This window comes from Mobula hypostoma, chromosome 5, assembly GCF_963921235.1.
Source record: "Mobula hypostoma chromosome 5, sMobHyp1.1, whole genome shotgun sequence".
Taxonomy (NCBI): Eukaryota; Metazoa; Chordata; class Chondrichthyes; order Myliobatiformes; family Myliobatidae; genus Mobula; species Mobula hypostoma.
In genome coordinates this window covers 50,291,000-50,318,773 of record NC_086101.1, presented here as the reverse complement: position 1 = coordinate 50,318,773, position 27,774 = coordinate 50,291,000, and the positions used below count along the sequence as shown (strand labels likewise).

The 27,774-nt window shown below is 40.2% G+C and overlaps 1 protein-coding gene across 9 annotated transcripts in view; it reads right to left on the bottom strand.

Annotated features, from left to right (window-relative positions):
- Nucleotides 1-26,458, bottom strand: part of scel (sciellin) — an 82,015-nt gene extending 55,557 nt beyond the window's left edge. For 3 of the 9 annotated variants that reach the window (XM_063048488.1, XM_063048493.1, XM_063048495.1), the window contains exons 1-4: nt 26,285-26,457; nt 6,477-6,593; nt 5,786-5,879; nt 3,884-3,955 (exon numbers count right to left, since the gene is read on the bottom strand). In XM_063048488.1, coding sequence (XP_062904558.1) covers nt 3,884-3,955; nt 5,786-5,879; nt 6,477-6,534 — 224 coding nt within the window. In that variant the 5' untranslated portion in view covers nt 6,535-6,593; nt 26,285-26,457. Of the gene's footprint in view, nt 1-3,883; nt 3,956-5,785; nt 5,880-6,476; nt 6,594-23,073; nt 23,203-26,284 lie in introns of those variants that run through there. The other 6 variants (XM_063048492.1, XM_063048490.1, XM_063048494.1 and 3 more) reach the window with 6 other exon arrangements.
- Nucleotides 26,459-27,774: the final 1,316 nt, after the last annotated feature.

The window sequence follows — 27,774 nt, the reverse complement described above, 5'->3', positions numbered from 1 at the left end:
AAGTGAGTTCAGGGAGTTAGGTGCTAATTTAAAGGACAGGACATCCAAGGTTGTGATCTCAGGATTGCTCCCCATGCCACATACTAGTGAGGCCAGAAATAGTGGGATCATACAGTTTAACATGTGGCTAAGGAATCGGTGCAGGTGGACCATTGGACTCTCTTCCAGGAAAGGTGGAACGTGCACGTAAAGGATGGATTGTACTTGAACTGGAGGGGGACTAATATCCTAGTGGGAAGGTTTGCTAGTGTTGCACGGGGTATTTAAAATAGAGTTGCAGGGGATGGGAACAAGAGTGCCAGAACAGAGTGGTTGTGGAGAAAGATGTTAAACCTACATACATGGTCAGGAATTAGAAGGTCGAGCAAGGCAGGACTAATGTCCTGAACTGCGTATATTCCAATGTAAGTATCATAGGAAAGGTGCATGAGCTTAGGGCATGAATCAGCACATGGAATGGTGACATTGTAACCATTAGTGAGTCTTCGTTGCACGAGGGTCAGGAGCAGCAGCTCAGTATTCCAGGGTTCCATTGTTCTAGACATGATAGAGTGGGAGGGGTGGCAATACTAGTCAGGGAAAATGTCACAGTAGTGCTTAAGCATGCAGACTGGAGAGCTCATCTAATGAGGATCTATGTGCAGAACTGAGGAACAAAAAAGGTATGAGCACGTTAATGAGATTATATTATAGATCATCTAGGATTTAGAGAGGGGCAAATTTGTAGAGGAATCGCAAACTGTTGCAAGAAACATATGTGACAACAGGTGATTTTAACTTTCAACATATCGACTGGGACTTCCACACTATAAAAGGGCTGGATGGGAAAAAGTTAGTGAAATATGTTGAAGAAGTTTTCTAAATCAGTACATGGAAGTCCCTTCTAGAGAGAGTGTGATACTAGATCTCCCATTACAGATTGAGCTAAGGCAGATGTATTTGTGCAGGGAATCACTTTGTATCTAATGATCATATTGCCTTTAGTTCCAAAGTAATTATGAGAAAGGATAGGTCTGGCCCTTGGGTTGAGATTCTAAATTGGAGAACGGCCAAACTTGCTGGTATCAGAAAGGATCTGGGAAGTGTGGATCGGGACAGGTTGTTTTCTGGCAAAGGCGTACTTGGTAAGTGGGAAGCCCTCAAAAGTGGAATTTTGTAAGTATAGAGTTTGTATGCTCCTGTCAGGAAAAAAAGGCGAGGATAACAGGTTTAGGAACCCTTAGTTTTCATGAGTTAAGTGAAAGGAGGTGTGTAGCAGGTGTAGGCAGGCAGGAAGAAGGGAGGTACTTGAGGAGTATAAGAAATACAAGAGAACACTTTAGAAGGAAATCAGGAGGGCTAAAGGAAGGCATGAGATTGCTCTAGCAGACAAGAGGAAGGAGAATCCTAAGGGCTTCTACAGATATAGTAAGAGCAAAAGGTTAGCAAGGGACAAAATTGGTCCTCTGGCAGATCAGAGTGGTAATCTATGCATGGAGCTGAAAGAGATGGGGGAGGTCATAAATAGATTGCTTGCATCAGTATTCACTTCGGAGATGGACACAAGAGTCTATAGATGTGAGACAATGCAGCCATGAGGTCATGGACCCTATAGAGGTCACAGAGAAGGAGGTACTTGCTGTCTTAAGACAAAGTAGGGAGGATAAATCCCCTGGGCCAGACAATAAGTTCCCTTGGACCCTGCAGGAGGCTAGACAGAAACTGCAGAGGACTTGCAGAGATATTTAAAACATCCTTAACCACAGGTGAGGTGTTGGAGGATTTGAGGGTGGCTAAAGTTGTTCTGTTGTTTAAGAAGGGCTCTAAGAATAAGTCAAGAAATTATAGGTGAGCCTGGCATCAGTTGTGGGAAAGTTATTGGAAAAATATTCTAAGGAATGAATATATAAGTATTTGGATAGATGGGGACAGATTAGGGATAGTTAACATGGCTTTGTGTATGGTAAATCATGTCTAACCAATCTCATGGAATTTTTTGAGGGAGTTACCAGGAAAGTTAATAAAGGCAAGGCAATGGATGTTGTCTACATGGACTTTAGCAAGGCCTTTGACAAGGTCCCACGTGGGTGGTTGCTCAAGGAGGCCCAGTATATTCAAGATGAGATATATATTGGATTAGACACTGATTTCACAGAAGAAGCCAGAGAGTGGTAGTAGATGGTTGCGTCTCTAACAGGAGGCCTGTGACAAGTAGTGTGCCACAGGGATCAGTGCTGGCTCCATTGTTGTTTGCCACCTATATCAATGACCTGGATGATAATGTTGTAAACTGGATCAGCAAATTTGCGGATGGCACCAAAATTGGGGGTGTAGTGGACAACAATGGAGACTACCAATGCTTGCAATTGGATTTGGACCAGCTGGCGAAATGAACTGATAAATGGCAGATGGAATTTAATGCACATATGTGTGAGGTGTTGCACTTTGGGAGGACAAATCAGGGTAGGTCCTACATGGTAAGCACTAGGGCACTGAGGACTGTGGTGGAACAGAGGGATCTGGGAATACAGATCCATATTTCCTTGCAAGTCGCGACACAAGTAGATAGGCTGGTTTTGGAAAGAAAGGTTTCAGCACATTAGACTTCATAAATCAATGTATTGAGTACTGGAGTTGGGATGCTAAGTCAAAATTTTATCAGAAATTGGTGAGGCCTAATTTGGAGTATTTTGTCCATTTTGGTTACCTACCCACAGGAAAAATGTAAGTAAAATTAAAAGAGTGCAGAGAAATTTTATAAGGATGTTGCCGGGACGTGAGGACATGATTTATAGGTTGAAGAGGTTCAGACTTTGTTCCCTAGAATGTAGAAGGTTGAAGGGAGAGTTGGTGGAGGTATACAAAATTATGAGTGGTATAGAGAGGGTAAATGCAAGCAAGCTTTTTTCACTGAGGTTGTGTGAGACTAGAACTAGGTCATGGGTAACGGTGAAAAGTGAAATGTTTAAGGGGAACATAAGGGGGAAATCTTCCACTGAGAAGGTGGTGAGAGTGTGGAACGAGCTACCAGTGCAAGTGTGGATGCAGGGTCAGTTTCAACATTGAAGAGAAATTTGGATAGGTTCATGGATGGGAGGGTATGGAGGGTATGGGATGGCAGGACTTTCATATGAAGAAAGACTGGATGAACTGGGCTTGTACTCGTTGGAATTTAGACGATTGAGGGGCGATCTGATTGAAACGTATAAGATCCTAAAGGGATTGGACAGGCTAGATGCAGGAAGATTGTTCCCGATGTTGGGGAAGTCCAGAACGAGGGGTCACAGTTTGAGGATAGAGGGGAAGCCTTTTAGGACCGAGATTAGGAAAAACTTCTTCACACAGAGAGTGGTGATCAATGGGACAAGGCAGATTAATGGTTCAGCTCAGACTAGAAGGGCTGAAGGGCCTGTTTCTGTGCTGTAGTATTCTATCACACTTTAAGAGTATCGGAGAATCCCTCCTAAGTGACCCACAAGATATTAGAGCTGTACTTATATAGTCTCAGATAGCATAATAGTTCATAATGCTTGTTAATGATCAATGTTGTTTTCCATGGTAAAGCTGCTTTATCCAGGCAACAAAAGCAGACTAAGCCTTTTCTACCAGATTTATATGGTGCAGATTAAAGGATTAATGGAGCAGCCTTGTGTAATGTTATTTGAAGACATCACCGTTAAATTTAAAGATTTGTGAGACATTTTCTCATTAGATCCCACAACAAGGCAAAACCCAACAAGTGTAAAAGAAATTGATGAAGCAATAAAAAAGTGATAGAAAATAAGGTTTCACAAACATGAATGGGTTGCAACTGTAGAACTAGTTGTAGGTTCTCAGGAAAAGATGAGGTAAATTCAGTGCTAAATTCCGATGCAACAGTTAGAACACAACAGAATATTTTCACCTGTTCAGACTTTCTTCTGACTTTACTCGGTTTAATGCTGATCTTCCATAGTTGACATCAGCTGCGGCATTCCTGTGAATGTAGAAAGTGGTTTTTTTTGGGTTTTAATATTCATACAGATTTCAAACTTGGTGCAACTCCTCACTTTCACAGAACAATTTGTTGGGATGGGGGGTGGTGCTGCAATACGGAAATGATGGATTACTTTTATCATGACCGCAACAGATTGTGAATGACCTTTCCATCTGATGCAGCTACAAAGAACGCACAATGGCGCCATTATTTCATTAGGGGTTTGAGGCAATTCAGCACACCACCAAATACACTCGCAAATTTTTCCAGAGGTACCTTGGAGAGCATTCTAACTGGTTGCATCACTGTCTGGTACGGGGACTACTGCACTGGATCAAAAGAAGCTGCAGAAAGTTGTGAACTCAGTCAGCTCTATCATGGGCATTAGCCTCCACAGTACCCTGGACATCTTCATGGAGTGATGCCTCAAAAAGGTAGCATCCATCATTAAGGACCACATCACCCAGGACATGTCCTATTATCACTGCTACCATCAGGAAGGATTGATGGGAGCCTGAAGGCACACACTTAATTATTCAGGAACAGCTTCTTCTCTCTGTCATCAGATTTCTGAATGGACATTGAATGCATGAAGACTACCTCACTACTTTTTGCACTGCATATTTACTATAATAACTGCATTATATTAATAACCAATTATCAAAAAATGCACTCTATTTACTGTAATTTATTGTAATTCACAGTTTTTCATTATTAAGTATTGCATTGTACTGCTGCCACAAAACAACTAATTGCACAACATATGCCAGTGATATTAAACCTGATTCTGATTCTGAAATCCGAGACGATTATTGGCTCACTGACAACTTCAGCAAAAGCAGTGGATTATTAAGATATGATAGAATCAAGAGGGATGTGGAAAAGATTTACAAGGATTGGAGAATTATAATTATGGGGAGACACTCTCTCTGCCAGGATTATTTCTTTTGGAGCAAAGGAGAGTAGAGGGAGACTTACTTGAGGTGTATAAATACAGAGCTAACAGTAGGGACACATTTCTCTTAGCAGGCAGGGGGGACAAAGAACGATTATTAGTTGAGACACGGCCTGAACTGTTGAGTTTGTTTGCATATGCAAGTTGTATTCCCAAATTGAGATTTTGATGGAGTTTTGCTAAGTAAACACCTTAGGAAGATAAGAGGGAGAAAACTGAGCCAGATGTTACTCAAGTTGCTTGACAGTAGATGACACAACGATGCCATTGGTAATTTGATATATTGAGTTATTATTGTCACATGTACTAAGGTAATGAAAAACTTTGTTTTGCATGCCATCAAAACAGATCATTTCATCACATTAGTATATTGAGATAGTACAAGGGAAAACCAATAACAGAGTACAGAATGAGGTGTTACAATTACAGAGGAAGTATAGTGCAAGCAAACGATAATGTGCAAAGCCGTAATGAGATAAATTGTGTGCCAAAGACTCCATTTTATTGCACATGGGGATTGTTCAATAGTCTTGTAACAGCAGGATAGAAGCTGTCCTTGAACCTAGTGGTAAGTGCTTTCAAGCTTTTGTATCTTCTGCCCAATGGCAGGTGGCAAAAGAAAGATTGTCCAAGGTAGAGAATGACTCAAACTTCCAGCATTTCCCCTCCGCCTCACTCCAGCCCCTCAGCCCTCTTGCCCTGAAGTTGTTCAGGATTAAAGATAATCTGAAGGAATCACAAAGAAGTTGAAAACAAAACATATGAATTCTTGTTTTCCATTATTCTAGGAATCAATCAATAAAAGCAATTTATTGATGGTCAGTTCAAGGAAGATAAAATAAAAGCTGTTATACAAGGTGTTGTTTGATACTTACTCAGAACTGTCTGATTGGTTATTTTTAATCCAATCACCATCATTCAATAATCGAGTTTTCTTCTTAGTTTCACGGATGACCTGGTCTCTTCCATCTAAAAGTGAAGTTTAATACTTCATCAAATAGTTATAGTGAAGGAAATATGAATGATAAAGCTCTATCATTGGAAAGTAACTACTCAAAGAAAATAACTAAACTGTATATAAATATGTTTGCATAAATACAATGATCTCAAATATTATTTGTTCCAATGTTCAAAAGTAGCTTGACTGGCATGACATTTATTATCCCTTAACCAAATAGCTTTCCAAGCCTGACCAGGCCAGGATGACAGATTGCATTCTACTGGATGATATCGACAAACCAGATTGTCTTCTATAAGCTGAAACATTGTCTTTCACTAACCTGACTTTTTACATTTTTTCCAGCATTTTCTGATTCTCAATTATTTTTAATTTCCCTTTACAAAGGACATTGCTACCCTCACTAGCTTTTCTTTCAAGTTCAAGATTTATTGTATTACTTTGTATTTACTAATTATTCCAGCATAATCTGAATAGACGTCCCTGCATTCATAGTCCAGGCTCTTACCAATGATTCTAAGTCACTTATCTGTTGAACATTGAACACTACATAAGCAATAGAGTTTTCAAATATATAACACCTGATAAGGAATATCAAAATTACCAACCTGAGTTGGAGGATTTGTCATCTGTGAATGCCTTTGATAATTTATCAAAAAATGACATGTTGAATAATTTGTTCTTGCTGTTGATCCTTCAAAGAAAAATACAACAATAGGGATTACCTATAAATAAATGGAGAAAAGTTTAATGAAAATTTCCAGTTCATAGCCCGTTGTTTCTTTGTTTATTTAAGAAATTCGGAACAGTTTTCTGTAAAATGAAATAAGCAATAATAACAAGTATCAACGAAGTGGTGCAAAACATAGAAGGATACAATAGACATAGACTTGGGAAATTTGTAGTGAAACTAGGAAAACCAAACGAGTTTTGTCTCTGCTTTCTACCTGTGAATGTGCCAAAAATTGTCTAGTGCATGCAGGACTTGTAAGGGGGACAGAGAAGGAAATTTGACAATGGCAGTAAAGGAAATGGAAGTGACAAAGGACATCAACAAATTATGAAAGCACAGAGAAAAAGTTACTTTTCTGGAAACCTTGCATATCAAACTTAAGTTAAGTGGTGTTACAAACATTAGATCAATGAAACTGCAATTCCATGTCCGAGTTCCAGAGAAACCTTCAATCTGTTTGTTGGTTGACTTTCCAAATGACTTTAAAAGTACACAGTAAGAATGTAAGTCTTAACAAAAATTTCTCGTGTATATCTGCAACAGGGCAAAATGATCTCAGAAGTTGTTGGTCAACTTTTGTTGCGACATTTCATTCACCACTACTCTGAACTGACTACAACCTACAGATTCACTTTCAAAGACTCTTTACAGCTCATGTTCTCAGTATTATTTTTAGGTACAGTTTTTTTTCTTTTGTACATTGGCTATTTGTCAGTCTTTGTCTGTTTATAAATAGTTCATCAGAAAATTCTGTTGTATTTTTTCCCTGTAAGTGACTAAATGAAAATGAATCTAAATGTATATGTGGTAACATATATATACATTGAAAATAAATTTAATTTGAATCCTCTTTACCATCATGGACTTGTACAAGAGGTGGTGCTTCAAGAAAGCGGCATGTATCACTAAAGGCCCTCACCATCTGGACATGCCCCATACATTGGGGAGGATGTATAGGAGCCTCAAGACCCACGCTCAGTGATTCAGGAATAGCATCTTCCTCTCCACTATCAGATTTCTGAACGGACAATGAACCCATGAACGCTTCCTCATTATTCCATTATTTTGCACAATTTATTTATTTCATAATTTATTGCAATTTTTGTCTTTGCACTGTACTGCTGCTGCAAAACAGATTTCACACCATATAAGTCAGTGAAAGTAAACTTGATTCTAATTCTGACTTCAAATGTAAATTTACGACTTTTTTCTACTTGTCATTGTTTCACATCTTTTCTTTTTTTTTAACTGATTTTTCTGTGTTTGCAGGCCCTCAGTACAGCTTCATTCCTGAGGTGTCCATTTCCTACCTTCTAAAAAATGACCAACTGCACTTTCAACCTCAGTTGAGCATGATCCCAACACATGTAAACAACACATTTCACTGGAAGTTTCAACGTACATGTGATGAGTGAATTTGAATCTGAATCTAATCAACCCAAAAGGGTGATATCCCAGGAAATAGGATGCCATGTGATCTTCACTATCTTTAACAAAGAAACCAGCTGTTTTTGACTAACCAGACCAAGAAACCAAAGCAAAAATTTGCCATCAGAAATCAAAAGTGCATGTTCCACCTATTTTACCAGAAGGAGGAATCCATTCGATTCACCTATACCAAAATTTTACCTTGCAATAAACCACAAATGTGCCCTCCACCTTATAGGATGAGTTTCAGAATATTGGTGGCAAGAGGCAGACAACAAAGATCAGCATGTGTAGGCATGCACAACTGTTTAGAGGACACAAGAGATTCTACAGATGCTGGAAATCCAGAGCAACACACACAAAATGCTAGAGAAACTCATCAGGTCAGGCAGCATCAATGGAAATGAATAAACAGTCGATGTTTCAGGCTGAGTTCCTGATAAAGGGTCTTGGCTTGAAATATCGACTGTTTATTCATTTCCAATGATGCTGCCTGACCTGTGAGTGTTTAGAGGACATATTTGTAGATTTAATATTTTGACCAGGATGTTCTTCAGTATCAGAGGAAAAGTTACTCCATTGGCAGGCTAGAGGAATAGTGGTCAGAACTAGACCTTAGTGAAAATGGCATCCAATGTAAGTTTGCAAACTTTTGGGGTGGGTTCAAAACCACTAAAGCTGCCAATGCTGTCTTTGACTCTGCAAAACCCTTTCTGAAGCTGAGGCTGTACTAGCAACAGTGCTGCACTTCAAAATCTAGTTTATGTTAAATCAAACTTGGAACAGGAGTTCTTTATAGATCTTGTTGCTACTAAACCCTTTCTATTCGTAACTGATTTAGTATTGTCACAGAGATAAACTTTTGCTTTTCATGCCATCCAGAAAGATCATTTCATACAGACTCACATCAAGGCAATCTGAAAAGAAACAGAAAACAATGCAGAATGTAAAGGTACAGTTACAGGGAAGGTTCAGTGCAAATAGACAAATAAAGTTCAAAGGTCATTATGAGGTGGATTGTGAAAGCAAGAGTTCGTCTTTATTGTGCACATATGGAAACATGTCATTGTTTTTCAGTTGAGAATCTACATGACTGTAAACCCACACCAAAGTGTCTCTGAAATGAACTGATCAGACAGACAAGAGATTGGGGAACAGACAAGAGATTCTGCGAGCTGGACTAGGATACCCGGATGGTGTGTTGCCTCGCTGGTGCCAGGGTACGGAATGTCTCAGATCAGGTCCAGAGTATTCTGAGGAGAGAGGACGAGCAGCCAGAAGTCTTGGTACATGTTGGTACCAATGACATGGACAGAAAAAGAGAGGAGGTCCTGAAGGAAGATTACTGGGAGCTAGGAAGAAAATTGAAAAGCCAGACTTCCAGAGTAATAATCTCAGGATTACTGCCTAAACCACATGTTAATGAGGGTAAAAATAGCAGAATTAAGCAGATTAATGTGTGGCTAAGTAACTGGTGCAGGGGGCAGGGCTTAAAATTCTTGGATCATTGGGATCTATTTTGGGGGAGGTATGACTTATACAAAAATGATGGGTTACACCTGAACTCAAAGGGTACTAATATAGCTGTTAGGGATGGTTTAAACTAAGTTGGCAGGGAGAAGGAAACCAGGGTGTTAGGGTCGAGGAAGAGGAAAATAGGAATAAGTCGAAGATGCTGTGCAGCAAAGATGGTAAGAAGGACAGGCAGGTGAGTAGACAGGATACTTTGCTGTGCGATAGAAATATAGCAAAATCGGTTACAGATACTGGTCTAAATGTACTGTACTTAAATGCACGCAGCATTAGAAACAAAGTGGATGACCTTGTTGTATAGCTACAGGTTAAAAAGTATGACATTGCAGCCATTACAGAGTCATGGCTAAATGATGGATGTGATTGGGAGCTGAATGTCCAAGTGTATAGGAAAGATAGGAAGGTGGGCAAAGGGGGTGGCGTGGCCCTGATGGTAAGCAACGACATCAAATCACTAGAAAGAAGAGACATAGGATCAGAAGAGGTAGAATCCTTATGGGTCGAGTTAAGAAATGGCAAGGGTAAAAAGACACTAATAGCAATTATATACAGGCCTCCAAACAGCAGCCGGGATGTGGACTACAAGTTACAGCTGAAAATAGAAAAAGTGTGTCAGAAGGAAAATGTCAAGATAATTATGGGGGATTTTAATATGAAAGTGGATGGGAAAAGTCAGGAAGGTACTGGATCTCAGGAGAGGGAGTTTGTAGAATGCCTACGGGATGGCTTTTTGGAGCAGCTTGTCCAGAAGCCCACCAGGGGACCGGCTGTTTTGGATTGGGTGCTGTGTAATGAACCTGAGGCGATTAGGGAACTGGAGGTAATGGAACCTCTTGGAAGTAGCAATCATAATATGATTGAGTTCAGTTTCAATTTTGAAAAGGAGAAGCTGGTATCAGGTGTATCAATATTTCAGTGTAACAAAGGAAATTACGGTGGTATGAGAGAGGAACTGGCCCAAGACAATTGGAAAAGTAAGCTAACATAGGGACGGTAGAGCAGAATTGGATGAAATTTCTACAAGAAATAAGGAAAGTGCAGGAAAAATATATTCCAAAAAGAAAAGAAAATCATGAATGGAAAAATGGCACAAATGTGACTAACGGGAGAGGTTAAGGCTAAAATAAAAGCAAAAGAGATGGCGTACAAGGAAGCAAAAATAAGTGGGAAAACTGAGGACTGGACGACTTGTAAAAACTTACAGAAGGAGACTAAGAAAGTCATTAGGAAAGAAAAGATGAATTATGAAAGGAAGTTGGCAATTAACATAAAAAAGATACTAAGAGTTTTTTTAAATATATGAAGAGTAAAAGAGTGACACGGGTAGATATAGGACTGATTGAAAATGATGCTGAAGAAATTATAATGGCTAACAAAGAGTTGGCAGAGGAACTAAATGAGTATTTTGCATAAGTCTTCACAGTGGAAGACATTAGCAACATACCTGATAGCCAGAGGTCTCAGGGAACAGAATTAGGTACAGTCAAGATTACTAGAGAGAAAGTGCTTGGGAAGAATAAGAATAAATAAGTCTCCCGGACCGGATGAGGTGCACCCACGGGTTCTCAAGGAGGTGGCTTTGGAGATTGTGGAGGCATTGGAAATGATCTTCCAGGAATCAATAGACTCTGACATGGTTCCGGAGGACTGGAAGGTTGCAAATGTAGTTCTGCTGTTTAAGAAAGGAGGGAAGCAGCAAAAAGAAAATTTCAGACCTATATGTCTGACATCGGTAGTTGGAAAGATATTAGAGTCGATCCTCAAGGACGAGGTTATGAAATACCTCAAGGTGCATGACAAGATAGGCCCAAGCCAGCATGGTTTTATGAAGGGAAGATCCTGCCTCACCAACCTATTGGAATTTTTTGAGGTAATCTTAAATAAGATTGACAAGGGAGAGGCTGTGGATGTTGTGTATTTGGATTTTCAAAAGGCCTTTGATAAGGTGCCACATAAGAGGCTGCTTAATAAGATGAGAGCCCATGGAATTACAGGGAAGATATTGAAATAGATGGAGCATTGACTGATAGGCAGAAAGCAAAGGGTGGGAATAAAGGGATCCTATTCTGATTGGTTGCCAGTTACTAGTGGTGTTCCACAGGGGTCGGTGTTGGGGCCGCTTCTTTTTACAATGTATATCGACGATTTAGATTATGGATTAAATGGTTTTGTGGCTAAGTTTGCGGATGGCACCAAGATAGGTGGAGGAGCAGTAAGTGTTGAAGAAACGGAAAGGTTGCAGAGAGACTTGGTCAGTTTAGGAGAGTAGGCAAAGAAATGGCAGATGAGATACAATGTTGAGAAATGTACAGTTGTACATTTTGGAAAAAGAAATAATTGGGCAGATTATTATTTAGATGGGGAGAAAATTCAAAAATCAGAAGTGAAAAGGGACTTGGGGGTCCTCGTGCAGGATACCCTAAAGGTTAACCACCAGGTTGGATCGGCGGTAAGGAAAGCGAATGCTATGTTGGCATTCATTTCAAGAGGAATAGTGTAAAAGAGTAAGGAGGTGTTGATGAGGCTCTACAGGGTACTGGTAAGACCTCATTTGGAATATTGTGTGCAGTTTTGGGCCCCCTATCTTAGAAGGGATGTACTGATGTTGGAGAGAGTTCAGAGAAGACTTACGAGGATGATTCCTGGAATGCAGGGGCTAACATATGAGGAGCGTTTGTCAGTTCTTGGACTGTATTCATTAGAGTATAGGAGAATGAGAGGGGATCTCACAGAAACATTTCGAATGTTGAAAGGGTTGGACAGAGTAGATATGGAAAGGCTGTTTCCCTTGGTGGGTGAGTCCAGGACAAGAGGCCACAGTCTTAGAATTAGAGGGTACCCATTTAAAACAGAGATGAGGAGAAATTTTTTTAGCCAGAGGATCATGGACTTATGGAATTCATTGCCACATACAGCTGTGGAGGCCGATCATTGAAGGTGTTTAAGGAGGAGATTGATAGGTATCTAATTAGTCAGGGTATCAAGGGATATGGGGAAAAAGCCGGAAATTGGAACTAGATGGAGAATATTTTAGCTCATGGTGGAGTGGCAGAGCAGACTCGATGGGCCGAATGGCCTACTTCTGCTCCTTTGTCTTATGATCTTATGAATGATGTAGTTATACCAAACAAGTTGTAAGATTGTGGGAATTATTTCACCTCATGAACCTCAAGAGTTGAAACCAAAATTATCACACCTACTCCAAGGTGAGTAGAAATAGGTTACAATTAATAATCTTCCTAGCAATGTCTAAACCCTAAGAGTTAATTTTTAAAAACTGTTGTTTCCATATCAAATTTTGAACTTTATTTAGAACTTATCTACAGTAAAATCCTGTTATTCTAGCACCATTGGTGGATGTAAACTCCTCTCATAACACATATTTATTTCACTTTCTTTTTAATATTCTACACAGTAGTGTATTAGGTTTTACAGTGAACCCCATAAAGGAGGCAAAGAAAGATACAATCATTCCAGAGAAATAGTCCAGAGAATATTTACAATGATGTTGACGGGTCTGGAGGATCTGAGTTATAAAGAAAGATTGAATAGGTTAGGACTTTATTCCTTGGAATATGAAAGATTGAGGGGAGATTGATAGAATTATACAAAATTGTTAGGGGTATAGATAGGGTAAATGCAAACAGGCTTTTTCCACTGAGGTTGGGTAGGACTACAACCAGAGGTTATTGGTTAAGTAGGCCCATATGTACTGTACATGGCTACTCCATTTCAGTTTCTAGTCAATGGTAATTTCAGAGTATTGATAGTGAGAAGAGTGAAAGGTGAAAAGTTTAAGTGAAACACAAGGGGAAACTTCTTCACTCAGAGGGTCGTAAGAAGGTGAACAAGCTTCCAGCCTAAGTGGTGCATGCACGCTTGATTTCAACGTTTAAGAGAAGTTTGATAGGTATGTGGATGGTAGGGCTGTGGAGATCTATGGTTCTGGTTGGTTCCGGTGCAGGTCGATGGGAGTGGGTAGTTTAAATGGACAGCATGGACTAGATGGGCCAAAGGGCATGATTCTGTGCTGTACTTTTCAATGACTCTGTGACCACAGCTTTGGTTGTAAACCTACCTTCCCTCTTGATGACAGGTGTTCTAGATCTTAACTGTAGTTATGGCCACACCTCTGGCACACAAATCAGAACCCAGCATTGGCTGCACATTGGACCTCTTGCTCTGATTACATATTCCCTTGCACTCCGAACCACTGGCTCGTATTCTGGACTAATGAATGAGCCATATCCTGCATTGAGTAACTGAATGCCAGATTACTATGGTTCTACTATAAAGAAGCCATTCAGCCCATCGAGTTTATGACCAGCACCCAGTGGAGCACTTCCATCAGTTCCAATTGTCCTCTTATCTACACTGTACCTATTCTCACAAATATGCTCATCAACACCCCCTCATTTTCATGCCACCTACCTCCACCTCAGGTAATTGACAGCAGCCAAATAATCTGCCAACACATCTAAGAGATGTGGGAGGAAACCACAGCAGCAGCAGCAGGTAAACTCCCATTAGTGACTAGGGAAATATGCAAACTCCACATAGTCAGGATCAAACCTAGGTTTCTGGAGTCATGAAGCAAAAGCAGAAACTGCAGGAAAAAAAACAACTCAGCAGGTCAAGCAACATCAATGGAAAGAGAACCAGTCAACTTTTCAATTCTGTTACTCTCTGCCATGCTGCCTGGCCAACACTTTCTGCTTTTGTCTCAGATTTCCGAAATCTGCAGGGTTTTTTTTGAGGTTTATCATTGAGCTTTGGGGCAGCAATACTAAATGTTATGTCACACTCTGTCCAGGTGATCAAAAAGAAATTTCCGAATGGTCCGTGAGCCCCAAAATTACCTCATTTTTGTCTTTTCAATGTTTATTAATCACTAAAAATCATCTTTATTTGTCACATGTACTTCAAAACATTAAAGCATACAGTACAATACATCATTTGCATTAACGAGCAACACAGTCCAAGGATAGTGTAGGGGGCAGCACCAAAGAATACCCGCAATTCATTAACCCTAACCCGTATGTCTCTTGAATGTGGGAGGAAACCAGAGCACCTGGAGGAAATCCATGCAGTCACAGGAAGAACATGCAAACACTGTACGGACAGCAGCAGAAATCATGATCACTGGTGCTGTAAAGCACAACGACAACTATGACACCACCATGCTGCTTATTTTTGTAACTTATGGTAATTTTTTTTTGTCTTGCACTGTACTGCTGCCGCAAAACAACACATTTAATGACATATGTCCCTGATAATAAACCTGATTCTGATTCTGATTCTCAAAGGGTGAAAGGATATGATCCAAATGTAGAACTAGCTCAGTTAGACAGCTGGGTCAGCACAGACAAGATGAGCTGAAAGGCCTGTTATCGGGCTTTATAGCTCTATGTAATTATTTAACTACATCTCACTAAAACTGATCAGTTTCTCATTATAGTGCATACTTGCTTCATGCCATGGTCTGTACAATATTGTGTACAAAATAGTGTTATTGAAAACAGAGGAAACAATATAAAAATGGGTTAGCTTGCCAGTGAAATTGGCTTTGAATATTTTAAAATTTTAGATGTCCAATTATTTGTCCATCAGTCAGGAAAAGTAGCACACCATGTGGCCAACCCACTAATGCCTATTTCTCATTATCTTTGGAGATTTACCCATCTTTTTCAAAGATGCAACTCCTTTCCATAGTAATAAGATTTTGAGCACTGTGCTCAATTCTGGTCACCTCACTACAGGAGGATGTGGAAGCTATTGAAAGGGTGCAGAGGAGATTTACAAGGATGTTGCCTGGATTGGGGAGTATGCCTTATAAGAATAGGTTGAGTGAACTCGGCCTTTCCTCCTTGGAGCAACGGAGGATGAGAGGTGACCTGACAGGTGTATAAGATCATGAGAGGCATCGATCATGTGGGTAGTCAGAGGCTTTTTCCCAAGGCTGAAATAGTTGCCACAAGAGGACACAGGTTTAAAGTGCTGGGGAGTAGGTACAGAGGAGATGTCAGGGGTATGTTTTTTACTCAGAGAGTGGTGAGTGCGTGGAATGGGCTGCCAGAAACGGTGGTGGAGGCGGATATGATAGGGTCCTTTAAGAGACTTTTAGATGGGTACATGGAGCTTAGTAAAATAGAGTGCTATAGGTAAGTCTAGTAATTTCTAAAGTAGGGACATGTTCAGCACAACTCTGTGGGCCCAAGGGCCTGTATTGTGCTGTAGGTTTTCTGTTTCTATGTTTAACAATATGCTAATCAAAAATTGTTGACAGTAAAATTGAATGCTTAAGTGTTATAGTGGTTAAGGAAGTTTTCACTTTGTGGGAGAGAAATAAGATTTGGGTTTAATGTATGTTTAACTTTACAGAATAAGGCTGATCGGGAACTTTTCTTAAGACTACACTGCATTAAGTACCCAACTCTAATTGCATGCATATTATTTGTCACCAGCTTCCTCCATGCATTTATTCTGGTTGCTTTTATTGCTAGAATTTGGATTTCTCAGCTCTTGAAAATTTACTGAGCAAATTGACTTTGCTTTGATTGTTTACTCTGAGTCATACTCCCCGCCCAAACTCCAATTCATTCTTTGACACATTGATGACAATAAGAGGCATGGATTTAAATAGAGCTTACAGTGATTGGGCAACTCATTTCATATTCACCTGAGGTTTTCAAGGAAATCGAAGACGACTTTTGAGTGTGAAGACTATCAAGCCATTACTGCTCATTTTGCATGACCACTCAAGATTAAATTCACCCTGAATTGTTCTGCTGGCGGTATTTTATTAAACTTTTTAAACAGAATAAAATGATCTGACCTATGTTATTGGTTGAAGGTGTTTACGTCAGCTGGTGCAGTGATTTAGATTCTATTTTGCTATGGCTGGTTGCTTGAAGAAGGAGTTTCTGGGTGGGAATGATTACGTATAAATTGACTCCTTCACACATGAACTCTTTCACAATTACATTTCACTACTCAGCAAAATTGACAGCTAATCAACCGATCAGCTCGGTGACACACATACACTCCCTATTTATTGGCTCGGACTTGGACAAGCTGTAGATCTTAGAGTTACCATTTAACGAAATAATACATCATTATTAATGAGGGAAACAGCCAAAAAAAAACTGAAAGGAAAGAGAACAATGGCATAATTAATAAATTTGAAAAATCTTAAGCACAAGAGATTCTGCAGATGCTAGATTTCCAGAACAACACCCGCAAATTGCTGGAGGAACTCAGCAAGTCAGGCAGCATCTATGGGTGAGTAAACAGTTGATGTTTTGGACCGCAACCCTTCTTCATGACTAGAAAGGAAAGGGGAAGATGCCAGAGTAAGAAGGTAGGAGAAAGGAGGACATGCTGTAGGTGAAATTGTGAAGCCAGGTGGGTGGGAAAAGTAAAGGGTGGAGAATCTGATAGGAGAGGAGAACGGACTATGGGAAAAAGTAAAGCAGGAAAGACACCGCGTGAGGTGATAGCCAGGTGAGGAGAAGAGGTGAGAGGCCGGAGTGGGAATAAAAGAAAAGGGAAGGAGGAGGGAGAATAAAAATACTGAAAGGAGAAATTGATGTTCGTGCCATCAGGTTGGAGACTACGTTGACAGATGAGGTGTTGCCTCTCCCTCTGAGAGTGGCCTCATCATGGCAAAAGAGGAGGCCATGGTCTGACAGGAAAGGGGATGGGGATTAAAATGGTTGGCATCAGGAAATTCTGCTTTTGGCAGATGGATCGGTCCCCCAATTTATGTCGGGTCTCACCAATGTAGAAGAGGCCTCATCAGGAGCATCAGGCACAATAGATGACCCCAGCAGATCTGCAGATGAAGTGCTGCCTCACCTAGAAGGACTGTTTTGGGCCCTGAATGTGAGGTGAGGGAGAAGATGAGTGGGCAGGTGCAGGGATATGTGCCAGGAGGTAGATTAATGGGGAGGGACAAAAGGACAAGGGAATCACGGAGGGAGCAATTCCTGCGGAAAGCTGAATGTAGGGCAGGATGGGGAAGGGAGTAAATATGTGTTTGACAGTCGAATCCCATTGAAGATGGTGGAAGTTATGAAGAATGATGCATGCTAAGGCTCACGTGGCATAGGTGACTCTTCTAGCTCGACTCTTTGTTAGTTAGCAGTTTCTTAAATCTCCTCAAGGGGACAATTTATGTTATTTTCTATCCATAAAAAGCCCAGAGCACCTTGTTACATTCACCACACAGTCATCAGCTCACTTACCTACCAAATAATATTTGATCTCAGCCATCAGACTAATAGGATAAGCCATGAGAAGTCCACTTCAGCAGAAGTGACCTCACCAAAATGGTTGATATCTGAATAAAACAATTTAGTAATAACAACCACTCTTATAAACATCTCTCTACTTCCCCTTCTGGATCACAATAAACTAACACCAGTGCAAAACAAAGTTTACATGATGCATTGAGAAATTTATTGATGAGTGACAAATACAAATGGAATATAGGCTAATCATGGTCATCTTGGTCAGTATGGCCAAATTGGGCCTATTTCCATGCTGTTTTACTCAATGACTCCACGATATTGAGGATTGATAGGACAGATTATTGGCATTTTCTGATGCCGTATCAACTGGGAAAAAGAAAGGTAAGCTTATTGCATTTGGACATATGACTTTATTTAACTGTTTTTTCTAAATGGAATCAAGGGATATGGGTTTAGAGCAAGAGAGTGGTATTGATACTGAGAATCAGTCACAATATTATTGGCCAGCGGACGAAGAGTTGAATATTTCTCTTTTCTTTGTTCTTATGTAGCAATAGGTGAAGCCAGGAAGATCTTCCTAGAAATTGTCCCATGGAGCCATTTGCTCCCTTGCATGCCAACTGTCCGTATTTTGATTAAAGGGGTAAAGAGAATGTTGAAAAGGAGAAAACGTGTTCTGAATCTGGTTTTTTTTTTTGCATCAATGTCGTATTTTACCAGTCTATTTATTTTCTTCAGTCTTGTATAATTTATGTATAACATAGTCTGTGTCTGAATCTATGGGCCTGTAATGCTGCTGCAAGCAAGTTTGACATTGTATAGGTACCTCACAATGCCAACAAACTCGACTTAATTTGAAAAGTGAATAAATCTACCTGAATGAAGATCCCTGCCATGGAGTAGGCCGTGCTCCATGATTATCTTGAGACTGCCTAATCAAAGACCTAAATAGAGTAGATGCGGAAAGGATGGTTCCAAACGTGGGAGAGTCTAGGACCAAGGGCACAGCCTCAGAATAGGACAGTCCTTCAGAATAGAGATGAGGAGCCATTTCTTGAGCCAGAGGGTGGTAAATCTGTGGAATTAATTGCTAAAGACAGCTGTGGAGGCTAAGTCATTGGGTATTTTTAAAGTAGAGGTTAATAGTTTCTTGATTAGTAAGGGCATCATAAGTTAGAGGGAGAAGGTTGGAGAATGGGTTTGAGAAGGAAAATAAATCAATAAACCAAAAGTTTATTTCTGTGAATCAATGATTTATATAGAAGGATTACACGGGCATTAGATATTTGGCATTGCAGATCGATACCAAATATCATGAATACAGAGCTATGATCCCTCATCTACAACATCATTATAAATTTCTTCTGATATTAGTGTGGTCACCTTGTCATTATCAAGTTGATAATTGTGGGACTTTGTGCTTAACACAGCTGCTGTGTTTACGGAGAAAGTGACTGTACTTGAAATGGCAGCAATCGGTTTTGAGATGCTCTGAAAGAGTTGTGAGAAATGGTATAGCTTAATATAAGCATACATTTCTAATCTTTTAGTTGGATACCCTACTCTCTAGCCCTTCTCATGGACTCCTTGAGGGAATTACCATAGAGAATATTAAATCCACTGCATGTTAGTGATTTAATTATGACAAAAGTCTGAATAACCATGGTCCTATTGAATGATGGAACAGGCTCGACAGGCCAGATGGCCCACTCATGCTCCTATTTCTTATGTTCTCTTGCTCTAAGAAGTGTCTAATTAGTTTTCCTGGCTTGGTACAAGATATACAACACCTTTAAAAATAAAAAAAAATCTGCTGAAGCTGGACGTATAATTTTTTTTAACTAGAAGTAATGGAAATATTCAGCACATCAGATAGCATCTGTGAGAAAGAAACTCACAGATTTCAGGTCAATGATTTCTCAGCAAAGCAGGCCCATTGTGAATCCTGTTGAAAACTCAGCAAGCTGAAAGATTCCACCATCCATCATTCTCAAGCTCACTATCTCTGATCACTGCTCCCCAAGTCATGATCCTCAATCCTCAATCTGGTTCCAATCACCCAGCATCACTCCAATTCTGCTCGCAGTCTTCAAACGGGTTCCTGTCTTTGGCCATGTCTCCTCATTCTGACTCCTTGCATCCCAAACAAGACCCTGACCATTCGTATCTCTGATCAGATCCCATTCCAAACATGACTCATCAAAATCTGAGCCTCTCCCCTCCCAATGCATGAAGTGTGGTGTGTCAGGACCATTCAGTGGAAACCACTCTGGCCGGTTGCTTCTCTGTCAGTATGGAGGCTCCAAAGCATAAAATCCCAAAAGGCTGCAGAGGGCTGTTGACCTACCTGGCTCCCTCACGAGCACAACCCTCCACACCCTCGAGGATACCTTCAAGAGGCGGTGCCTCAAGGAGATGGCATCCATCATTAAGCAATCTCAGCATCTGAGACACTTCTCATTACTACCATCAGAAAGGAGGTGCAGAAGCCAGAAGATCTACACTCAGTGTTCCAGGAACAGCTTTCTCCCCCATGCCATCAGATTTCTGAACAGTCCGTGAACATTATTCTTCTCATTCTTCTCATGTTCATCTTTTGCATTATGTATTTTTGTAACTTACAATAATTTTTATGTCTTGTACTGCACAAATTTCATGGCACATATCGGTGATAGTAGATCTGGTTCTGATTCTGGTTTGAAGCTCCAAGCTCCTCCAGTTTTTGTTGTGCTGAACCCTGTGCCATAAAAACTACTGACAACCGTACTAGGTTCCTGTTTCTTACTGGCGACATTGCGAGCACAACTGGGTGTAACAACCAGTGTGGGTGGAGGCAAACTTTAGGTATTTGCATTATCAGTAGAGGCTTATTAAGCAACAGGAAATGCACAAAACACAGCAAAGGATAACATGCAGCAAGTATCATAATGGAAATGGAATGAGAGTCTACCCACCAAGTCTCCACCAAGGAACAGGGCATGAGTCATAGCTCACATACTTCAGGTTAAATGCACCCATCCCTAAAGATGAACGAGTGGAGCTGCAGGTGCTTAATCGTCAGAATCATAATCAGGTCCATTATCACTGACATATGTCATGAAATTTGTCTTTATTTGGCAGGAGGACAGTACAAGACATAAAAAGTTATAATGATAAATAAACAAGTAAATAGGCAACTGGATAAATTGATTAATTAGTTTTTGCTAAAGAGGAAGAGTTAAGTAATGTACATGGCTTCATGGACCATTCAGAAATCTGATGGTGGAGGGGGAAAAGCTATTCCTAAAATATTGAGTGTGCACCTTTAGGCTCCTGTACCTCCTCCCTGATGGTAGTAATGAGACATCGGCTTCTTCTGTCTCTGATTTCAGCTTTGCCCTCCCTGCTGTCTTGAGGAAGGATGCCACCACCTCTACTTCAGGCTTCGTGACTTGGTGGCTTTGCTGCCGTGATGCTCTTTCTACTGAAGCATGTGGTAAGAGTGGAATAAGGGGAGAGTGTGGGCTGTGGAGGGGTTGAAAACATCGGGAGACTCATCCAGTGGCAAACCTGCCTGGGTAGGCCAGTGGGAGTCCTGACTGGTTACAATAGCCATGGAAACTTCAGCCTTTTCAATGTCTATCAGCCAGAGTGAGCAGGAATTACAGGAGAAATGGAGTTGGTGGTTGGTAAGGTGGGTAGATAGCAGATGGTGCAGTTGCCAAAGGCCTTGCAACAGCACAAAGTCAAGTAAGCTACAGAACTGTTATTGAAAGAGTGATCTCCTAGAGCAGAGGCTCCCAACCTGGGGTCTATGGAACCCTTGCTTAATGGTATTGGTTATGGCATAAAAAATGTTGGGAAGCCCTGCCCTAGGGTAAGGTTTACTCTCATAATCATCCCATTGCCCCAGCGTAAGTTACTAGCTCAACCACTGGCAGCAATTGTTCCTTGGACTTCCCCAGGGAATCCTTGAAATTTTCTTGCTGCAACTTACATCTCCTCTTTCTACAGCAAGCAGGGTATTACACATCGTCTTATACAAACACACACACATTTACACCACAGTGTACGCAAACCAAATGCCAAAAATCCAACACCAGTCCTATCACCACAATTACCAAATGCCAACCCCAACCAAAACTCCCACCAGCTTTGGTTGGAAAAAATAGCTTGAAAACTGAAATGAGGCATGATCATTAAAGATACCATGGCCACTGGAATCACTTCCTTGTCAGCTCACAGAATGGCATCCCCAACTCTGGGCCACTCCATACAGCAATTCTACTTGGTTATAAAACTCGCCCCACATTGCGCTGTTAAACATTTGTCTATCACGGTCACTCAATAGCCACCTGATTGCCACAATGCCACGATTCTTATACAACATTCTGTGAAACTTATTTAATCCTTTTGGTATCAGTTTGCTGAACGTGTCTACAATTTATTAAATTAAATGTTACGTCTCAAGTGTTCAACAAGGCTGCAGTCTTAGTTCTCCAGAAACAAGATAAGCCAAAAAATTGAGAGTTCACTATAGAGGTGTACTCTGCAAGTAACACAAGCAGGGAACAACACCGGAGCAGAAGTGACTTCAGCAAATTACATACACGAAACTTTGATAAGCCTGTTCCTTCTCCAGATCCATTTCCTCCCATCCACTCGAAGCTTATTTTGTAATTTGTAAGGTAAAATCCAGTCAGGATTGTCTTTTCTATTTTTTGACCTAGTTTGAAGCAGCAGTTGGAATTTCAGCAGTGATACTGATTCATAATTTGAGAGGTGTTTCACATCGACATCTCAAAAGGCAGGAAAGAAATATTTTATTATTTCATTCTTTCTCATTTGTTGAATATGAGCGATTAAGGGCAGCATTGTCTCCTCTAGTTAACAATAAAACTGAGAAAAGAAATGGGACTATGGCTTGCACTTTAAGAACAACTTTACTTTTTTAAAAAAGTAAGATTTTACAAGAATACAGCCCAGTATTTTTCATAAGTCATCAAAGTGGAATCAGAAACCTAGAAAACATTCCTTTGATACTGAAAATGAGGATAGAAGGCAGACAAGAGCACTAAATATAAACTGTAGTCAATAGAGCAGTTATGGATCTCTACAGGACTGTCACTCTCTCAAGTGACATGCAACAGCAAACACTAATATGCAGACACCTACAAGCAAAACTCGACTCATTGCAATGCTCACCTATCCTAAATTCCTTCAAATTTCATTTAAGTTTGTTTCCAGACAATGACAACAAAATTCAGAGGCTCTACTTACACATTCAGTCGATCTGAGTAACTGTGCAGTTAAATTACCTGGGTGGAGAAAAATTGCTTCTTTAAAGTTATATCCTAACTAAGAACTTCGTGAGAGTGCATGGATGGGTGTGTGCTTTCAATATTTCTAAACTGGTTGTACAAGTTTTGGGTGGGGCTGCATTCAGTTTGGAATGGCACTAATGCACACGTGGTGCACCTTTGTCATACTCTGAATAACAATTGCAAACTGCCATCAAAACCATCACCTAAGATTGAAAATTTGCCTATTAATTAGTTGGCGAGTTCACTGCATTACAATAATGACTTGAAATCAAAATGTATTCCATTGGCCGAAAACAGCTTTGGACATCTTGAAGTACTAAATTACTCTTTAAGGGGTGCCTGGGTAAGATTAATAAAAAATTTCGACTTTAGACTCTCAGTACATGTATTATTCACACATGCATAGCAGTTCTACATGAAAAAATAAAATTTGCTGCTGTCTTCCACTTTGACATCAACACCAATTTTATTTTGTCTCCAGGTAAGGCTACAAATTAGTGCAAATTACAAATGGAGGAAATCAGCAGGCCAGGCAGCATCTATGAAAAAAAGTACAGTCGATGTTTCTGGCTGCAACCGTTCAGCAGGACTCCAAGTGCCTTACCAACAGAAAAAAAATGGCCAATTTCATATCACAATGCACTAGTATGAAGAACGAAGCATCATTCCATCCATCAATGTGGCTTAATTATACTTATGTCCTGGGCCTATAATCGTAATTCATTTATTGTGTCTTTCCAGTTTGAAGATACATCTTTCACAGGTGATAATCAGTGGCTGTACAATATTTTAGTCCATGAGGAAAAGAAAGAACCCTTATAGGTCTCCTTCAATTGTATTTGTAATCACCAGAGTTCACTCAGGAAGGTGAGAAGTTGCCTGGTGTTACTTCACACCCACTTGGAAATACGATTGGGATCAGAACCTCACTGAGATATCAAAAATCACTTTACCATTGTACCAGATCATGCCAATTTACAAAAACACTGGTTCCAAGCTGTATCAGCACTTGCCCTTCCCTTGGACTACATCAGTGACGTGGAGAGGGGGAACCTATTGCATGGGTAACAGCTGGTTCTACAAACCTTCCCACCCAGGCCTGCGCCCTGGAGAGGACACAGTCCACCAGAGGCACAAACCCATGATCCGCTGGGATGAGGGCCTGCTTGCTATTTGTCAATCTAGGCAACCTTACTGTATCTCCGAGAGCTTCTGAGCTGTACATATTACCACTGGTAATCTGGGATAAAAATCAAGAAGACCTGACAATCACATTGAAGCCTACACTACTATGAGTGGCTGAAATTAATTCTTCTCTGTATACCAATTTATATAGAATCAATTTGGAGTATTTACTGCAGAATAGTGTGTAACTCGTGCCGGGCCAGACACTACGTCTGGCATGATGGTGCCCCATCTCTGACAAACTTTGATATTGTTGCTATAGATTTACTGGCAACAAGATTGGACTTACTCCACAACCACACTGCCCCCTAGTGGCTCATTTTATTTTGTCATTACATGGTGGCATTAAATAACTCCACCCTTCTAAAGTCCAAAGCCTGTATTTCTGCAGAATTTAAGTCCATGTTTTGTTTAACATATACTTCAAATTTAGTTCCATCAAAGACGATAAAAAGAGAGTACTGTGTAACTTCATCAGTTGACTACAAGAACAACATTTCAAAATGTTAAGGGGCGTCTGAGGTTAATTGGCACTACAATTTTTAATAAAACAGTGTTTATCACTTTTAAAGTAACTGGTCTTTTATTTTCTAAACTATGATTTACTCTTTCATCATATGTGAACAAGTTTCTGAGTGAACGTATGACTGAAATGGAAATAATAACAAGGAAATGCTCTGTCACTCTGTCCTCTTAAAGGAGGGTCATTCTCAGGAGTGAAATGATTACTTGTCACAACCTCAAATAAGGGGACCTTACTAATCAGCTGATGAGTAAACCCAATTCATGCCTTTAAATGTGGACATCCAAAACATCATGTCACATAAGGCCTCCCACACCGCTGAAGGGTCTACTTCAACATATATTCAAATAAGAAAACTCTAAGTCTTGGGATTGAGCTGCACTCAGGAATTCTTAGGAAATAATGTGCAAATACATATTAATGTAGCCAGAGACTGCTGGCTGATTAACTTTGAACCATCACGTTGCTTCTTCCTGGGCACATCAGGCAGCCAACTGAGAAATGAGATCTTACCATAGTTTGTGTTACTGTGTTGCCTTCTCTATGACCCACACAAACAAGAACATTGCCTCCAACTTGATACGGAGTTTCGGATTACCTAAAACCTTAATTAGACAGGAAGACCCAGGAGGTAAAGTTTCTATTGGGATTGGTGCTCTCTCCCTTTTGGTTTGGCCCAAGGATTTGGCAGCACCAATCTGTGTGATTTTAAATGGTTAAATTCTTGTGATTGTGATGCATGCTTGAGGTTTCTTAAACTTTGCTCTTGCCAGGTATGCCCATATATTTAGAAAAGATACGCCTTCAAAAGGAAGGGCGTTCACACCCTAAAACTCAGACAAACCATATCTTCTTTGCAGGTTGTTTCGGGATTTATTTGTAGGTTAATTGGCTACTGTAAATTACTCCTTATTGTGAATAAAGGCAGAGAGACCCTCAAGGGAATTGATAGACATGTGTGAGGTAGAATATAATACAGAAGTACAAGGAAACAAGGAGACTAACAGGATCAAGGGAGGGACACGATAGGTCGATTGGCTTCCTCCAATGTTATTATAAGGGCAGGTACCAAGTAGATGTCATTACATTTTGAAAACCTACCTCCCAAAATCATCTCTTCCTGAGAACCTATTATTTAATAATTGGGGGAAAAGACATATCTTCACTTCCAAACACATTCTATAAAGCAGATATAAACTCATACAGTATATAATTGCTTAGAGAGTATACATATTTCACAAGCACTACTATTAAAAGTGAGACTCAACAAGATCATTGGCAAAATTTGCCACTCCTGTATTATTTCTAACACAAACCACATAGAATGCAATTACGATCAGTGTGTACAACATTCTGGTTTAATTAGCATGCTGGGATGAGCTTTGACCTAATCGTATCAAAGCTGCCAGTGTGTCAGATTGGTTTAAAGAAGCAAAAAAGAGAAATCTCTGTTACTCACCTATCTCAAATTGTTCTGAAAGAAATTCCTTTGCAGTTTTGTTGCTGGCTACAGTGTGAAATAGTGTGTATGCTTTGCTTCTTGTGTTCCAACCTCCTCACATGTGCATTGGTGAAGTTAATGCAGCAAGAACTAACTCCCAGCTTATTTGACCTATGCCAATATGTTTCCACCCCAATGGGACTGACTCACACTCTCACTCCCTCTGGGTGGAGAAAAGGGAGAATAATTTGCTATTTGTGACAAGCAGTTAAAAGGCAGAATTGGATTGATACCAGAGTTTCCACATTCCACCACTCCCTCTCAGATCAACTAAACTACATTCTTTCCATATCAGGGTAATTCAACCTGAGCAGATGCCACCACCCATGCATATTTGCAACACAAGTATTCCACACATCTGTCTGTGAGGCGTATGGGGATCACCCTCTCCATGAGAAAACCACTTCGCTCTCGAATGCATTGAATAATAGCTCTGGAGGGTCGATTACATATCAGAGACCAAAAGAGCATGCCCTTAAGAGGCACCAAAACACTCCATATCTATTTGCAGAGTATTGATTTTGTTTAGAGTTTATTTTAATAAAAATATATATCACTGTCATTAAAGGAAGCAAGGACAGAGGATGTATGGAGACCAACACAGCAGGGAGAGGGCCAGAGCATGTCTGCTTCTACCTTTGTCTTTGGCATCTCCAGGTTATGGAGTTATCAATGTTGATCTCCCTTTGCCCATATGCTTTTCCAGATACCCATCCAGGTCCTTTTTGAGTGCTGTTATAGCCTCTCATTCTCTACCCACTTCATACAATATTCCATGGTCTAGAGACCTCTTATATGAAACTGCCTCTTATTTAATCCATTAGTAATCCTAAACCTACGTCCAGTGTTACTGATGTGGAATCTAATGATACGAATGTGATTTTATAATCACTGAAGTGTTTCTCAGTAACTTCACATTGGTGGTAATTTTAACCTGCGTTTCTGCCTAATTATCTGTGAAATTTGAACAATGTAACAATTAATAAGGCTACTTAGAGGATAAGATGCTCTTACTTGAGCTTCAATTGCATTTCATTGCTCCAAAAATACATTCAGTAGCCACTTTATTAGGTACATAAAGTGGCCATTGAGTAGTCTTGGAGATTGTGACAAAGTGGTTGGAATTGGAGTGACAGGAAGAATCAAAGTGACAGGTAATTGGTACCTTTGTTTTCTGAATGGAAGCATCCTGCAGAGTAGTCATTCATTCTTGTCTGAGGCTGAGAACATGCTTTGCTGTATGGATCATATTATCTGCATGCCTGACACAGGACCCCAAGAATCATTATTCCTCTCTAAGTTCTGTTAGAAGAGGTTTATTTATTTATTGAGACACAGCAAGGAAAAGGCCTTTCCAGCCCTTCAAGCCACTCTGCTCAGCAATCCCCTGATTTAACCCTAGCCTAATCGATTTACAATGACCAATTAACCAACTAACTAGGATGTCT